At 43.9% G+C, this 17,964-nt stretch overlaps 1 protein-coding gene across 1 annotated transcript in view; it reads right to left on the bottom strand.

The window, feature by feature from the left end:
- Window positions 1-17,964, bottom strand: part of LOC134010125 (adhesion G protein-coupled receptor L3-like) — a 166,214-nt gene that overhangs the window by 37,361 nt on the left and 110,889 nt on the right. Inside the window, exons 10-13 of the mRNA XM_062449992.1 lie at window positions 14,152-14,337; window positions 11,881-11,919; window positions 4,810-4,993; window positions 1,184-1,306 (exon numbers count right to left, since the gene is read on the bottom strand). Coding sequence (XP_062305976.1) covers window positions 1,184-1,306; window positions 4,810-4,993; window positions 11,881-11,919; window positions 14,152-14,337 — 532 coding nt within the window. The remainder of the gene's footprint in view (window positions 1-1,183; window positions 1,307-4,809; window positions 4,994-11,880; window positions 11,920-14,151; window positions 14,338-17,964) is intronic.

Below are 17,964 nucleotides of genomic sequence, written 5' to 3'. Positions count from 1 at the left end.
AATGGAAACATTAGAGGGGGGTCGGGGGGAAAGACTAAACATTTCCAATTGTCTTTTGAGGATGTTATCGAGACAAACTCCGAGTGGTTTAAACACGACCACTTTCCCCTGGCCTCTCATGGACGGTTCTGTCGAAAAACGTCGGCATGGAAACAGCCCCTCTTTCCTTTCTCTCCCACTCACGCTCTCTCCACGCCGTATCCCCCCCCCCCCAGAGAGCTGATATGAAAGCCGGTTGCCTCCTGCGGTGTCTGGGACCACTCACTCCCACGAAAGGGAAACAATTTGCGCTGCGTACCTCCGGATGAGGGGGGCTATCTTCTGTCTGGCTGTAATGACTCGGCGAGTATTGGTTGGTCTCGAGCCTGGCTGATCTGGTCCAGAGTGCCTATTTGCATGAGCGAGTAATAACGTCCAAATAACAGTGTGTGGAGCGCCGCAGGATGGGCCTGTGTTGTGCACAATGGGCTCGTTACTGCTCAGGGCCGGTGCTTGAATATGACTAATTCAGTTTCCAGGGACCCTCTACTGTTAACAAGTCAGAAGGGAGCAGGGCAGTATGTCACGATACGCACTGTGCTTAAAAAATCGCCACCTCAAAATAACATGGTGTGTGTTTGTGTGTGCGTGTGAGGGAGGGAGGGAGTGAGCCAGAAAGTAACCATGAGCGAGCGACTGACTGACTGCATCTGCAATATTGTATGAGCATGCGGGGTCAGATGGCTGAGCGGTTAGGTTTGCCGGTTCGATTCCTGACCGTGCAAAATGACATTGTGTCCTTGGGCAAGGCACTTCTCCTTACTTGCCTCGGGGAGAATGTCCCTCTACTAACTGTAAGTTGCTCTGGAAAAGAGCATCTGCTAAATGTAAATGTGATGGACTTTGTTTATACAAAAGGCTAAATGATTGGTCAGAATGGAGAACTTCGAGGCCACGCAACACTGTCAAGACTTATTCTGTGCTCTTTGAACCAACTGTTTACATGCACATACTGTGAGTAGTCAGCCACCAATAGTTCTACGAACACAGATGTACAAGGTTACATGTCTGTAACCTGTTCACAATTCAACAGGTTGCTGGCATTTCCGCTTCTTTCATAAAGTACACTCACATTTAAAAAAACAAAAAAATGTCTAGGTTGCGTATCCATTGAGCCGATTTAAGGTGCATTGTGGATACCTACCATTTCTCCCATGTTGTTTCAAGGTGCTTGCTGATAAGTGAATGGAGTTGCCATGGCCACCAGTTTGTGGGAATTTAAGGTCTGGAAGGTTCCCATCTGTGCTCATCCGGGCTACCTCCAGCTCTGCAAGGACACACAGGCAGAGAGTAGGCGGTACAATTATTTTAAGCTACCCTAATCATCTGCCATGGGTTCACACACAAACATACACAAAAACTCCATGCACTGTACACACAAACACACACTCCAAATCCACACACACACAACATATAGTACACTGCAAAGGCTTTTTTTCTTTTCAAAAGAAGATATAATTGTGAGGTGTGAAACTTCAGCGGGCCACATGCGGTGCCAGCGATGGCATCTGGGGCTGTGCACCATGTCACGCACGCTCTGAAACACAGGCCTGTCACGGCTCGCTCTGTACATCTACCAGAGCCTGTTAGCCCCAAACAATAGCTTAGCTTAGCCTTTCAACATCGACAGGCCCGACTGTATTCACAACAGCACTTCAGTCTTGTTAGTTAGAGTTGAAAGCCGTCGAGGGAGAAATTTTTTTTTGGGGGGGGGGGATAATAAAAGCAATACAATTAGAGGCACCTGATCAAAGATGCTTGTCGGGCCTGCGTGAAAGCTTTTTAAACTTGCTTTCCCAGCATGCACCTCTGTATGTGTCCACAAACATCAAACATGATGCGGGGCAGCCCCTCTCTTATTCATGCAGGCTTCTCTCAGATATAATTGATGGAAGTAATCAGATGTCCCTCGGCGTGCGGAGTGAAGTATCTTCTCCGGTGTTCAAAGGCCGGGGAGAGATTGCACCTTGCTCACCTCGACGCAGGCGTCACGCTGGGTTACGGTCTCCCCAGACCTAATCTTTCGAGTGAGACCGAGTACAGGTGGTAAAAAGAAAACTGGCAACATTCCTGGCTTCCACTAAATCATTATAGATGGTGGCTTTTTTCACCCCCAAGAAAATAGGAAGCCAAGGGGATGAAGAGACGAGAGGAGGAAGTAGAGACGGATGTGGTGTTTGGAGGAACAGCTGTCGGGACCGAGGCAACCGACTCATTTCTAGTTCAAAGGCTCCAGCGCCATAAAACACAGGAAAACAAGGTGATGATGGGGGCTCGTCTGAAACGGGTTCGGTGATCGATACTGTGTTGTTGCTTCAGCGTATGGGAGGAACGGTTCCTCCTTGTCCCCGCAAGGGGCCTGCTTCAACTCATCTGCTGCTCCCGTTACTGTTCATGTGAAGCGCCGCATGCAAATTGAGCCACTGCTGAAAAGAACATTGCATGGAATTTGTATTTTAGATGTATATATATTTTTATACTTTGAGAATCTGAACTGACATTTGGAAAAGTTGCTATGTTAATGAACATATTTCCTTTGAAGCCAAGTTTAACTTCCTCACCCCCCCCCCCCTTTTTTTATCTCTTTCATACCAAGGTCAACTCCCAAAATATTGTAGATTATAAATCCTCACAGTAGCTCAGAAGGTCTACTCTTAAATCCCATATTTTTTCACGCTTTCCCTTTCAAAAGCGGTGAATACTCCCACATTAGAACTGAGTCACTGATGCTGTACAATAGTGGAGGGGACTCTTTAGTAATGTTGATGTGGTCCTTTTCAACTTAGTTGAGACAATACTGCAGATAACGAACAATCCAAAGATTCCATTCCTGCCTTTGACTCACCGGAATGTTTTTCATCGCAGGATGAACTGCTAAAAACAGCTTGGGAGTGGATTGAGGCATGGTACACCCGAGGTAGCTAATGCTGTGCCTGCAGGGAGGCATTCAAATAATTTTTATAATTTTAATGAGATTAACGGTGAGAGATTGATATACAACAAATAAACATACTGGCAATCAGGAATTAAACCAGATGCACACAAACTCCTGTGCACACACACAAGACACACACAGGCGTTCGAAGACAGAAACATGCACACACTGCGCTCACAGACACATATAGACACACACGCCACAGACAAATGTCCCTGCAGCTGTGGAACAGAGGTACAATACCCATGCAGTCACACACTCGACGGACAGGAGAAAAGACCGGTATTCCAACCAATCTTTTCGGAGAGAGCAGTCATTAGCTGGCGCAGTGGGCACTTGCATTTTGTGAGTCTGTGAATCGACCTGCAGGACTGACATCAGGGACCAGAGCTTCAAACGATGCCACAATGCCAGCCAAACTTACCAGAGCAAACACAAAACTAAAGGCCTTGTAAATACGTCATCATGGCATGATTAACCCACTGCCCGTCTTGCGGGATGTAAAAAACAAAAGAGCTGTAGCCATGTGGGAAGTCGAGGGGGAGCCATTTTTCTCCTTTCTCCAAACAAGGGCGAGAATCTCCTTAATACTCGTACGAATTGAGTGCCGGATACAAAGAATTACATTTTATTAATTCCCCTTACGCTAGCTTACCCCTTCTCACTTGGCAGACCTATATTTTTTGGTTGCCATGGCAGCAGGAACCAAAAAAATCCCATCCCATAAGCGCAAGTCCGATACATCATAACATTACCTTCCCTGGTGTCTGAGGGCGGTAAAATATCATGATGCCTAAACAAACAGGTTCTGTCCTTGTTTGTCTCTTTAAAAAATCTAAACGTGATAAATACATGCGCTCAGCATACCACTGCAAACTACAGACTTCTGGAAAACCATCAAAGAAGAGACAATTTCCAGTGATGGAAAACATTTGTGCTTAGAGGGTAATGTAATGACTTCTCTCCAGGAATGAGGGTAGACACAGAATCATACACTTTAAATACGGCTACATTATTTGCATGAACGATCGTAGGGCTACAGGGCTTTATGATACAAAGGACAAGTAAGGCAAAGCCCACATTAGCTCGAATATCTCTAATAATGTCCATGGACATGTATAGCCTGAAGATTAGGGCATTTAGCATTGATCCAGCACCAGCATCAATGGCTTTTATACAACCTCGGAATCCAGAAGAACAGAAACATGAGCTAATTGCGTCTTTTTAGCAGCAACCACCACCAGAAGGGTCAATCGCGGCAACCCTGCTGAACGTGACCTTTCCAGAGGGTTGGGGACTTTGGCGTTTGACCTTCACTTATCCCGACGTCTCTGGAGCTTAATGGTCGATGGTAGAGCACCCTGGATCAATGGCTATGAGGTGCACTCGGTAACCATACACTGAAGTCTTACGGGAGGCATTGGAGTGCTTTACAGAGTGAGAGAGCAGAGCTGTCATCTACCATGGGAGAACTTGATAGCCTATCATTTTAGTTTGGATAAATTGATTATTACAGGGGACTGGAAGAATTGGAGTGAACAAGGCTAATATTTGTCTCATTGGATGAAAGGCAAATATGCTGTGTTCAACCCTGTATTGCTGCAACAAATGTTCCCTTTAATTTTTCAGTCATTATTTCGTTTGTATTATTTTGTTGACATGGAATGTGAGTGACAAATAAGTACCTATGAGGCCGTGTCTCGGTTGGTTGACAAACACGCTCGCTTTTGAAAACAAACGAAACCCAACTGCACACTGTTCACTTACACGCCGTGGACCCGAAAACCAAGGGGACCAAAACCAATCCACACAAAACGGACCAATCGTTCACTTACGGATGTTGTCCGTGTTCTCCTGGACGATGTCGGTCTTGAGGAGGTTGTCCGCCAGGACGAAGGCCCCCTGCTCCACCGTGTCCAGCAGCATGGTGGCGGCGCGGAGCTGCTCCCCGCTGCTCAGGTCCCTCCACGCCGCCTGGGCCTGGGGCTGCAGCAGGTTGTTCACCGTCTCCACCATCGCCTGCCACCCAACCCAACAGCAGACGAGGGGGGTTAGTGGTGCGCTAGCCCCGTGCATGCTAACAAAGGCTCGGGGTGGGGTTTGTTTGGTAGGGTCGGGAGTTGGGGTCAGGGGATGGGTTGTGGAATGGTATGAGTAATGAGACATCAAATGGGGTCGTTTGTGGCCAAACCGGGTGAATAATGGGGGTAGGAACAAGGACGACACAGATTACACACGGATGTCTGGGTCACGGCTGGCCTGTGTGAGGTGAGGGGGGGTCTGGTGACATAAGCTCCCTCCATATCCATAAACAGGACACGTTCCTGCCCTATAGGTCATCCAGGCAGGGCCAGGCATACCTACTTAATTACAGACTACAAGTGCACATATTCAGAGTGGTCGAGGAACTAATTCAAAGATGGGGTTAGAATGAGCTTTTTCCCCAAACCCAAATCGTAATGAAGACTGAACTAAGGTGGCCATTAAAATGTGTTGAGGAAAATTAGTCGAGAAATCTAGACACAAAGCGTCAAGTGAATCCCGCATTACAATGCACTCCTTTCACAGCACATGACTCTCCATGCAGCAACAACACATTCATACAAACAACCTAGCCAGAGGCGATTACAGCCCATGACAAGCAAATGGTTGTACAAGGTTTTTCTGTTGTCGGCTACTTAACAGGGCCACTACTCTGATTGATTATTAATATCGTTAAACATCCATTATTCCTCCCCAAATCCCACTATAACAATCAGGGAAGCATGACAAATATCACTGGGAAGACAAGATGAGAAATCTAGAGCAATTAAAGATTTAGAACGCCAATGGCAAGACTCATGAATAGAATGCTAATTGGTCAGGCAAATCTATTCATCTTACTCCTCCTAACATCGGAACAAAACGCAGGTACAGGAGTTAATTTTATCCATCAGGTGTTCAAACACTTTCAGTTGTAGGCGTTCTTACTTTTCAAAGCAACTGTGCAAACATTCACTTGAACCGTTGAACAGGGCGCCTTCGGAAAGAATAATTAATCATTTCAAGGAATCCTCAGAGCCCTTTCTGATATCCCATATCAAAGACCGAGTTAGACGTTTCTCGCAAGTCCAAGATGGACGTTGTGCTTGATCCTGAGCTGGAGTCAGTGAGAATCAGAAGCTGAGCGAGGGGGGAACACTCCATATGATTTAAAGGGGGGAAATGCTATCCCTCAGCCACAGTATATGGTGATACGACAGTGGGAATTGAGCAACGAGGGGGTTCCTTTTCTTGATCAGCGGACTATGAAAGGGAATGCAAGTTTCTGAAATGATTCTGGGAGACTGCTGAACAGCAGGAGGCGGACAACTCCTAAGGCTACAAGGCCCAAGCCGCCAGAGCCGCCTCGACTAATCAAATGGACTGGGCATTATTCCAAACAGAAATAACACAACTTTTATCATAGTTTGCCACATGTATCAGAGAAATGATTACCTAACTGAATTGGGCATATAATTGGCATTACCATTATTTTTGTATTTATTTACTGCTTGGTTTGTGGAAAGGTTGAATGAGACTGTACAAACAATATTGTCACGATGCAGTGGAGTAAAGGTCGGATAAACTTGCTTCTGAAGACAGGAAACAGGAAGTGAGTGACTGTATTCAACTCACTGGTACACTGAGATGAAGGGGGTATCAAACAGCAACAGCCGGCTGGTACTCATGTATTATGCACAATGTGCACAAACGCTGTCTCTCTCCCTCTTCCTCTCCCTCTCTTCATCTTTCTGTCTCTCTTTCTCTCTCTTTCTTTTTAGGGCAGGCAGATACCAAACTTCAATGTAATTATCCATTATCTGCAGCCCATCTCAAATTGCACCTTTGACATTAACGGCAAAGTTGGATTTATAATTGTTTTTATTTTTCAATTAGGAATCACGTTTTCAGACTGCTGCCATATTTCCCCCATTGCCCGGTCTGTTTTAAACACGGAGGTGGTTAGTGATGAGTGTGTAGGTGTAGGTTTTCTGGTTGAGAGGGAAGAGTGAATTGGACTTGAGGAACATATTCCATCGCACTAATCTGATCTGAGTTTTTGTGTTACCAATGCACTGTATGGGACTCCTAAATGACTTTGATTAGGGGAGGATTCAAGCACAAATCTCCTCATTGAAATCAAGAAGTCAATTTATGACTGGATTGAGCAGCTTAATGTGAGGATGTGATGCTTATAACTGCCCCCCGTGGATAAATAAATATCAGTCATTTAAAGACTGGGATCAGGAGGTTTTTGGACAAACGTTTTTTTCAAATTGTAGATCTTTCCCCCTTTTTTGCATAGATTTACATAAGTAGTATTTGTAATATTAGTAGAAGGCCTAGCAGTTGTAGCCTACCCATACTATGAAGTAATAGCAGCAATATTAGTCATTGAAGTAGTGGAGAAATAGGACTTATCCATTTCCACAAAACACTTTGACATGTTCTAATTATATTATTTATGAGCTAAAAACAACAACATAGCATCCCCAAATGGTGCTTGTAAATATTTCATACTACTTTCTAAAAACCAGCATGTTTAAGGATGCAGGAGAGAAATAAACTAAAATAAGTGTGAGTGATTAAGCTTAGCAGCGACGCTTCTAGTCTAGCCATCAGCACTCTCCGCCCAATGAAATCTATAGACCACTCCTGGGGATGACTCGCTAACAGACACACACACACACACAGAATAAAACCCACACATCACACTCGCACAATAAACCCCACACAAAAACAGACTTTCTCCAAAGCAGAACTTCCAAAGGGAATGGGAGGGAGTGAGCTAAGAGGAATGCATCCATGCAGGGCAGAGCACAGCACAGTCAGTGTAGTGTAGAGTCTGGGCGCCTAACTTCAGGCATTCAATCTGTCAAAATGTACCGGTTCACTCCACAACTCCAAACTTTCAGCGACCGTTTTTATTTCCCTCCACCTTAAAGTATTTCTTACTCTCGATCGCCTGGGAAAGCACTCCATCCTGCTCTTCGAGGATCTGGAAATGACAATCATCAGCTAGCCTCCACCCTGGGGCTGAGCTGAGGTGAGGGCTGGGGTAGAAAAGTAGCGTCACAAGGGTCATTTATACCAATGAGGGGAAGGAAGAGGGGGGATATTAGCGTGGAGCTGGAGCCAGGCCAAGACAACCTGTGTGTGCGCTGATTGATGAAATGAACTCGAGGTTGGGGAAATTGATTCTGGCTGGGCTTGAACTCCCGGTGCCGGCTTCGCAGAACCGAAGAGGGATGAATCGCGAGGCGGGCCCTTCACTCGCTGCCTCCTGAAACCTGCTCGTTTCTCTTGTTCCCGTTCCCTTCCGCACTCAATCTTGTCGACTCAGTCGTTACTCTCAGAAAACACTGCTACTTCTGATAAAGAAGTGGCTCCCGTTTTCTCATTTTGCTGCATTGTCTCTTACGGAGCCCCCATCGTATTTTCAAAAAAATGTTTTCCCTTATTTTCCCTCTTTTTTCTCGTCTTGACTTTTTTCATTCACTTTTTCTTAAAGAAAACATAATGTGCTATATTTTGTTCTCTAGCTAGCACATAGGATCACTTGAGAGGGATCCAACCTCCTGTCTAGCTGTCTAAATGATCATCGATACTCTGGAGTCAATAAAACTCAAGGCAACAATGCCCATGCACAGCTACTGTAGATACTGTTCCATTTCAAGGTAATGTGTGATAGCAGATTAGCGGTAGCATGTAATTAGCATGTTCTGTGTGCTGATAGCCCACAGTAGGCTAACTGTCTTGGTTCACAGCTGTATAGCTGAAGAAAAAAAAAAAACGATATCTGAGAAATAGTTGTGTTCGCATATGAATGGAAAAATATCCCCACCACAACAACAAAACCACGCTGTGCAACTACTAATCATGCAGTAAACAAAACTTGAACTCTACTTGAATTGCATTGCAATGTGGCAAGACTCAGTTTATGAATTTATGAGTTTGTGAATAAGTGAAGGAGTTAAGCCCCTGTAGACACACAACTTTTTGGTGAACGTTGTCAACTGATCACAGATGGACCATAACTGTGAACTGACACGGCCCATATAACATTGCAGGGGCTGCAAAGGAATGAAGGGAAAAAAGGTTTATGGGTGTGTGGTCATCCTAACAAACCTCATCTTTTAACAAATTGGCCGCCAATAAAGTTTTATAATCTCATTACAATTTTGGACAAGGCATTCAAGTCATTTTAAGGTCGTTTGATACTGCGACACTGCAGCCAGTTATCCACATACATTGGGATATTCTCCCTGAATCTTTAGGTTTATGACCCATAGGCTACCGCCAAGAAGTGGGGATAGCTAATTTATTTTTATTCTGGATCTGAAATGATCAAAACAAATGGGAGCTGAGTAATTCCTACCATATAACCAATCTCTCCGTACCACACTGAAAATAGCCTGCTTCACTAAGAAATGTTCCTCGTTGGCGGCCATTTTGAGCTGGCAGCGCTCTGCGGTTTGACCTCAGTTTGAAGCAACGGGGATGTAATCACTCTAATTGGCCAACCGCAGTGTCATGGCCCGTAAACAAGATGTAGCTACAAAAAACACCAAAGAACCAACACTGGGTGACATTTTGATCGGGTTTGTTCAAAAATCTAAGAGGAAGAGCCTTTTAAAACATCTAATACGGACAACCGCCTTTAGGGGCATATGTAGATGAGAGAGGATAGCGCCACAGAGACAGTCTTTGTGACCAGATCAAGGCTCAATTGCTCCCACAGAGCCAGAGATGAAAAGAAAACTATTATTTATTTGGCCCACTGCAGATCCTCTCTTAATCCACAAAAAAAAAAAACGTGAGTAATTCAGACTAAATCAATATTCCCTCTCCAATCGTTCAACTGAGGCGAGTGGACTGTGACTTGCTTCAACGTGACCAATCCCCCCCCCCCCCCCCCCCCCCATGATCCTGTAGCCTACAGACCCGGCAACAGTAGCGGTAATGGATGAACAAGGATCTCAGTCCCTTCCGTACCAACAAGATGGACTCCTTCAATCAAGGCGGCGAACCAAACTCCTCTCATCTCCATTAGAGAGCAAACACCTGCTCTATCCTCCCATCTCACAATTAGCAGCGAGGCTAACGAGCAGCCGCGGCTGGATACCTGATCACCAATCTCAATAATGCACATGCTCGTCAACGTGCGCAGACAGTCGGCAGCTTTCTTTCCCTCTCTACTCGTCTCTCGGCTATTCTCTCTGTTCTCTCTGTCCCACGCTCTGAGAAAGCAGTTTTTTATGTTCTTGTCAGTTGTTTTTTTTTTACTTAACGCCTCTCAAGGCAAACTCGTTGTTGGCGATGACTGCGCGTGGTGTTCCCCTCAGTCTCCGAGCAGAGGGAGAGAGGATCGGCAGGTGTTGCTGCCGTTTATTTTGCACTAATCCCACTTATGCTGACCACCAGGGACCTGTTGGTGAAAACATTTCCCGATTTCCCTAATCAATGGAAGTCCCTCAAAGCCTGCCTGGTACATGCAATAAATGCTGCTGTTTTTACGGATAGGCCACAGATGTTGCTTCATTATTCCGGTTCTTTCTTTTTTGGTCTGCCAGACGGGGGGGTGGGTTGCACATACAGTACTGTAAATAAATCCCACTTTGCTCATTCAACGTACGCATACACACAGAAATGAAACGTTGAGTAGATCTGCATGCACAAACTCCCTCACATCAAATATTAATCTGTAATTAATCTAGCAATTTAGTTCCCTGAGCTAAGTAACAAATCACAAACAAATCCACAGTCACCCACACAAACCCTCAGGTGTGTGTATTTACACAAACTCACGCAATACAGACATACTGTGAGGTGGCCACCGCCATATGCACAATCACATACCAATACATATTTCAGTGACTTACTACAAGCCTGGGGGAATTTAATCAAATCAAAATACATTGCACAATACGTTGTTCGACAAGTATGTTGCAGTGGATTCCTGTGCAGACACATCAGGCATGTCTGTAAGCTATAGGAACCATCTGCTTGGAGGGTAAGCATGTCAACACATTCAGCAGCTCTAGTCAACATATAATTGATTTTGATGACAGCTTTTGACAATCATGTAAATATCGGACCCGGCTGGCACCATAATAATTAATAGCTATAGAGGGTCTCTACATGCACAGATACTGAAGTTTCAACATCCCTTTGAGTTGTAAAGAGGTGCATATATAAATACAACATATGTACTGTAACTTCAATCTAAATCCTCTCATTACTTGAAATACTGAAGCACATTTTGAGATGATATTTGGTACATTTGGATATGTCTGAGGCGTTTTTTTAGAAACCTCAAATGTAGCCTTGGTATAATGTACAAAGTGATTTAAATGATCAATACAGTCTTGTTTTATAACCAGATTCTACCTAATTTTCCTCCCAGGCAACCCATACCTAGTTACTTTGCCAAATTTGGTACATATTGTATTGTGACCAAGTATTATGACGGCATGTTTATATATTTTTATAATCAAATACAAAATTGGTTAGCACCCAAATCATGCTGGGAAGGTGCATTCACAAGACTTGACACATGACAGGGGATAAGGAGCTGTTGGTCTAATTGGGATGTAGGTAAAAATGACTCAAACCAGTGAAATGTAACCCTTTTAATTTGACTTTAAACCAATTTTACGACCATGTGTATTCTACATGGTACTCAATGTTCTTTTAATATTGTGTTTAAAGGTGAAAATTCACATGGCTGGCCCATAAGGAATATGGATTTAGCAATAGTAGCAGCACAACAAATAAGAATATGCATATGTCAACACCATCAACACAGTCGCTATGGGGAGGGGTGAGGCTTGGATGACATGACAAGATGAAGGAAGTTGGGGTCAAAGACAGAATCCAAATACCTGTACGTAAAACCGGCACGAGCGTTCTCGTTTCTGCAGCTGCGAAACCCCGGGAACAATGTAAGAGTTAGTAAAAGGTCAAAACCACAAACACGTTCTAGTACCTTGAAAAGAGAGGGGGGTGATACAGCACCTAAAACTCTAGCTAATTAAGTGTTTTCCATTTTACATAAACTGTACAAAACTTGCCTGTACATTAATTATGCCCTCTCTTGGAAAACATCACAAAAACCTAGTCTTAATTAGCACCAAAATGAGGCACACTGCCCTAGTGGGGATTGGACAGCAAGACATTGTTGCTCTTTCAAGTGGAGTTTCAAGGTTACCAGCTGGTCCTCTGGGTACGAGGAAGAAAGAGGAAGTAAGGAGAACTATTTAACCTGGAAACCTCTGTCACAGCGTTTGGAGAGCTAAAGCTAAAAAGAGTTTGGCATTAGCATACTAGGGTCTGACATTAGCAGGTCAATCCAGAGAACAAGAGCACCAACTGACTAATTGTAACTATTATGAATTCAAACATCGTCTTGAATTCCAGAAGTGGCTAGGTAAGTGCTAGCGCTAACAACAACGGTCTACACTGATGTAGCTTAGTGGTTAGCTTCGTTGCAGTGCGAATGGCCCTTAAGATGTATTGGGTGCCGTCTTTCCTGTGAAGCAGCCTCTTGCTCCACATCAGAGCCCCATCCCTGGAAGAGCTCCCGTTAGCGCCTCCATGCTAGCTCCCCTTTGATCATGAAAGTGTCACGGATCTTGCCGTCTGCAAACTCAATCTGCTCTTTGTCTGGCCAACGGAGAGCATTGTGCCTTGCTATCAAAAGAATCTTTAATAAGCTTAGCTCCTAGCAGATTGTGTGGAAATGATTGAACTCCAAGGTAAACACTGACGAGTAGGAGCCAATGAGAGTTTATGGGTAGCTACTGTATGTTAAGGGGATTAAAAGGATATCGTCTATCGAGGGTAACTTTGACTCATTTGGAAATCATTATTCTCCAGTTAACATTACATTTCATATTAGTTTTTGTGTTTATAAGACCTCTGAGATGATGCTCTGACAGAAAAAAAGAACTTTTACAAGTTAATCTCATTTGAAGTTTTGTAACTTCTTCAGCTTTTATCTGAAAGAAAGTTTCTTCATTTTTTTTTCTTCGAAACCATGGCTTTATTTGAGTATAGATTGATTATGACTCTCCATTTCTATAAAATAATATATTTTCATATATATATAAACTAAAGCAAAGTTCAAAAAGTGCAAATGTGTGTCCGTCTGCCTTTCATTCCTGCTGGCTGTGTCCTCCAAACGAGAGAACTGGCACTAAAATCTCAATGGGACATCTGTGTGCAGCAATGAAATCAAAGTTGTGTGTGTGTGTGGGGGGGGAGACGATTTGGGAACAGGTGTTCCTGTTCCACTACAAGTGAAGCCGCTCAAACAAATTAACGGCTGACATTTAAAATTTCACTGATGTTTGCTTTCCCGTTGGTTTGCAGACAGAATGTATTATTTTTGCTTAACTTGCCTGGGTGCCCCAAGGTGTGCCCAACTGTGAATTTGGTGTAATTACATTACTTTGGAAGGATAATAAAAGAATACAACTCTGCACTCTGGAACTTTACATACAGCTCTCTTGCAGGACAGTTTCCTTTGCCATTTGTGATAAAGCTGCACTGCATGAGAAGGTGCTATTGAAAATCCTGGCATATCCACGATACTTTTATTTTATCTGTGCCCTCTGAGGCACCCTTTTCAGTAGCCGTGGTGGTATTTATTTGCCCCTTTTCATTTTTAACACTATGAGGTGAGCCCCTGCTCCCACACCTCGTGTCAGGTGGGTTGTTTTCGAGAGTGCGAGGCATCGCTACATGGGATATTATTCCGGATGACAGTGGTGGGCCGAAGAGCACATCATTAAAACAAAACCTGCTGTTCAGGTTTGACTGGTTTAAAGTCGTTTTGGCAGGCGTCAGCCAGTGAAACACCAACAAGAAAGAAGGGTGCACATGCTGAGAAACAGTATTCGTCTCTGGCACTTAATCAATTCGATAAAATGTCTTCCCTTTTTAATGTGTAGCCCCTATCACAGATCTGGTCCACGCAGATAGGCAAGCAATGACTTGGTTACCTTGAGCATTAACCTCAACATTTCTGTTGTCGCATTTGTCAAGGTCTGTCACAGACCTACATATACTCGAAAAAGGCAAGCGAGGAAAGCCATCGGTCATCAGGTTTAGGACAAAACCATTATTTTCCCCGGGCATCTGGTGATACCTACTTTGTTTAGGCTGCGGGCGGCGCTATCTTTGCCTCCAGGGGTGAGGTTTCTCAGCTGCACGTCCAGTAGGTCCACCAGCTGACCCATGGCTTTGACGGTGTAGGTGATATCCCCCGCCTGGAGCGGACTCTTGGTTTGCTCTGCCAGTTCCCTGGCTATGACAGCGGCAGTCTCTCCAGCTCTCAGCTGGGATCAAGAAAAGAAAACAAAAGAGAGAAGGGAAAAATGTGGATTGTTTTCACATATGCACACACAGAGGACTTTACAGTACATCTGGGATCAATATATGCCAATTATATACGGTAGCAACAGACACAATCTACATAAGAAACAATACAGTTCAAGGGCACAAATGGAACTGAATAAACCCCTAACATATCCATGCCTATCTCTATACCTGTATAAGATTAAATTGATGTTTTTCAGCTTGTACTTACATTTTGTGAGTTCACCAACATTTTTATTATAACTATAGTTTGGGCGGTGTTCAATTGACTGAAAGTGCCTGGCTGTATCAGAAAGCAATTATGAAGTCAGCCATGAAATAATAATAATTCCCCATAGGAACTGATCACTAGCGTGAAGCTAAAAGGTGGTATCTTAAAGGGGAGAAAATGTCACGCACAATATGAAGCCAGAGCAGAATATCATTTTGCCTGATGTTTGTAATCTCATGTGAGATTACGTGACAATTTCTTGGACTTTCAAATAGTGGTCTGTCGCAACACAAAAACATCAGTGACTTTTCAATTGTTCTTCAGTTGCCTTAAGACAAACATACCATACATTGATTAATGAATGTGTGTGTGTACAGTATACTCTCTCTCTCTCTTCCAGTGGCGATTTCTTAAAGACTGCAAGGGAAGCTCAGCTTCCCCTAACATTTCAAAATATTAATGGTCAAATATTTACTATTGTGTTAACATTTTAAATGCGTTAGAACACGTTCATATCGAAGACTAGTTCGTTCAGAATCAGCTACATATATTAGCAGGTCGACTGACTGATTTCCTTCTCATACATTCCCGTAGCGCCACAGTGCATTTCCCTGTTGAAGCTCAGCTTCCATGGACTTCAATGGGGCTGCGTTGAACAGTTTTTTTCAGTGCTTCGAAACTATACGGTCATTGTATAAATGCTGCGATTATGTCCCGCCCTGGACGCTCAGCGTCTCTGGGGTTGAATGGAGGAGTGGGCTGGCCTGGACGCTGGGCTTCCGCGTGATGATTGGAGGGTCTGTCGAAAGACTGCATCTCCTTTTGATTGACAGCGATTTTGGACTATAAAAAGTCGCCGAAGCTATTCAAGCTGATTCCCATGGTATTTGCTTGGCGAAATTGCTAGCCAATTTTCATTATACATTTCATACAATTATACATCACATTCCTTGTTTCAGTTTAACCTAATTCCCACATTTCCTTCGGGTTTAAATATGTTTTCGTTAGATTGTTCGTTCATTCATTCATTCATTCATACAGTAGGCTAGGCTAGTGTCGTAGGGGTGAACTAGCCAGTGAACTGAAAATGTATATGATTTAGGCCGAAAATGAGCTTCCCCTGTTTGAAAGACCAGCAGCCACCACTGCTCTCTTCGTATATTCATGTCTATCCCAAAGGGATTGTTTTTACATGCATGCAACGGTGAGAGGGGCATGTTTCTTTATATCGCAAGATCGAACCTCTTACTGTTTGCCTCTTGTGAGGTATACCACTACCTATTTATGTTCTGGGAAAGGAAGAAGAAGAAAGGAAAAAATAAATAAAAAATAATTAAGCCTCTCCTCCAGCTACGGAATATTCTGTTTGTTTGCTAATGAGCGTCTCCATTAGCCCACAAACCGATGCTTTGTAGTTCGCAAGTCTCTGTCTCTTGGCTTTTAAATTGCAATGTATATCTCTGGCATGCAGGAGCCTAATGATGTAGAAGAGAACCCATTTTAAATGGCTATTTGTTGGCAGCTTTTCATTGGATTTTTTTCTTCTTTTCAATGGCTTTTAATATAAAAGTGCACACTCAATAGTTCTGTTGCCTTTGCTGTCTGGCTGTTGAACTGAATGGGCCTTATCTATTTATTGAGGAAGTGCCCATTTCATTCACCTGGAGGGTGCTTTAATTGTTTCGTTTTTTGTCAAAACAAATTCTACTTAAATGTGTTTTGACAACAAGCTTCAGTTGGGTATCTCAGAAAATCCTCTTACCTTTTTCCAATACCAAGGATAAGGCAGTAACAACAGACAAAACAGCTGCCTTCCCTTGCTTGAAGCAAGCAGTGTTCTTTTCAGCGTTGGGCGAACACCAAAAGGACAGGTAGGGAGTTATTTTTCTGAACTGACACTGCTGAAGCCTCAACATAACTCATAGCTGCAGATGTGTCAACAGGTTCCCTTGCAATGCCCTTTTCATTCCAGTACAGTATTTTGGGATGACTTAATTACAATTGGTGCTTCTTTCAGGGTGTAAATTGGGGTGTGGTGAGATGGTGGTCAACCCATGACCTCTTGTGCTTGATTAATAGATGCATTAGGAGGACGATGGCAGCGTCCACCACAGAGAAGCCTCTCTCGATTTACTTGGCCATCACTAGCAATCATTGCCTCTCAGTTTATTAGCAGAACCAATTACACAGACTTAATTGGGCTTTCTTCGAGAATCTAATCCCTGTGTGTAAGTGCGTGCGGGTGTGTGCGTGCCTCTAAAAGCTCTCCCCCTCTCACTTTGTCGACGTCTTTAAATGTCCCTGTAAACGAGAGAGAAGAGAAGAGCGAGCGAGAAAGAGAGAGAGCGAGAGAAAGTGAGATCTGTCAATGTTTTTCCACTCCTCAGACTCTCCCTCTCAGTTTATCTCTCTCTCTCTCTCTCTCTCTCTCTCTCTCTCTCTCCCTCTCTCTCTCTCTCTCTCTCTCTCTCTCTCTCTCTCTCTCTCTCTTCATCTCTCTCCTCTCTCTCTCTCTCTCTCTCTCTCTCTCTCTCTCTCTCTCCTCTCTCTCTCTCTCTCTCTCTCTCTCTCTCTTCTCTCTCTCTCTCTCTCTCTCTTCTCTCTCTCTCTCTCTCTCTCTCTCTCTCTCTCCTCTCTCTCTCTCTCTCTCTCTCTCTCTCTCTCTCTCGGTTAATGAGAGGAGCCATGGAATAGTGGCGAGGAGAGGGAGCGCCAGACGGAATTCTGGGACGGCTGACAGGTTGATCTTCATTTACATTCCCCATCTCCACGGCGACAAAGGGAGCTGACAGGAACATCACTCATGTCTAATTTGCCTAATAAAGATTAATAACACTTTCGTTAAAAATGAATCCACAGTCTTTTCGTCACTCCCACAATGATACATTATTATTTATTTTAAATCCACACAAAGACAAGAATGCTTTGAGTTTGGCTTGTTCAGGTGGCACGCTAGTATGATACATCGGTATCAGTCGCAATGAGTTCTGAGAAACTCGTAAGGGTACACTGCATGTGGCGAAGCCGGGTCAAGCATGAGACTAAGGCTGATACTCATTAACCCGTGTCCTAATGAAAGTCTAGGCCTTCCCCTTCAGAGGACTTGAATACTGCATGCATTCAAAGACCCGGACACACACGCTCACAGCATCATGCGTTGCTGCGTACCTGCATTTCATGCCATTTCTGCCACCATCCCCAGCTCCCTCCATACTGTCTTCTGTATCATCAGTACAATATGTCGTTAATGCTGTGTGAAGCCTTTTGACTGTGCTTGTTAAAAGGTATACATTTCGTTTGATTTCCTGTCCACCGGGGGATTTATATCCGATGCTCCCGGCCTTGTTAGTGCTATGCTACAAGGCAGAGGGTTTGT

Source organism: Osmerus eperlanus, chromosome 23, assembly GCF_963692335.1.
Source record: "Osmerus eperlanus chromosome 23, fOsmEpe2.1, whole genome shotgun sequence".
Lineage (NCBI taxonomy): Eukaryota > Metazoa > Chordata > Actinopteri > Osmeriformes > Osmeridae > Osmerus > Osmerus eperlanus.
Note: the sequence above shows the minus strand (reverse complement) of the source record. Positions and strands in the feature narration are given on the sequence as shown.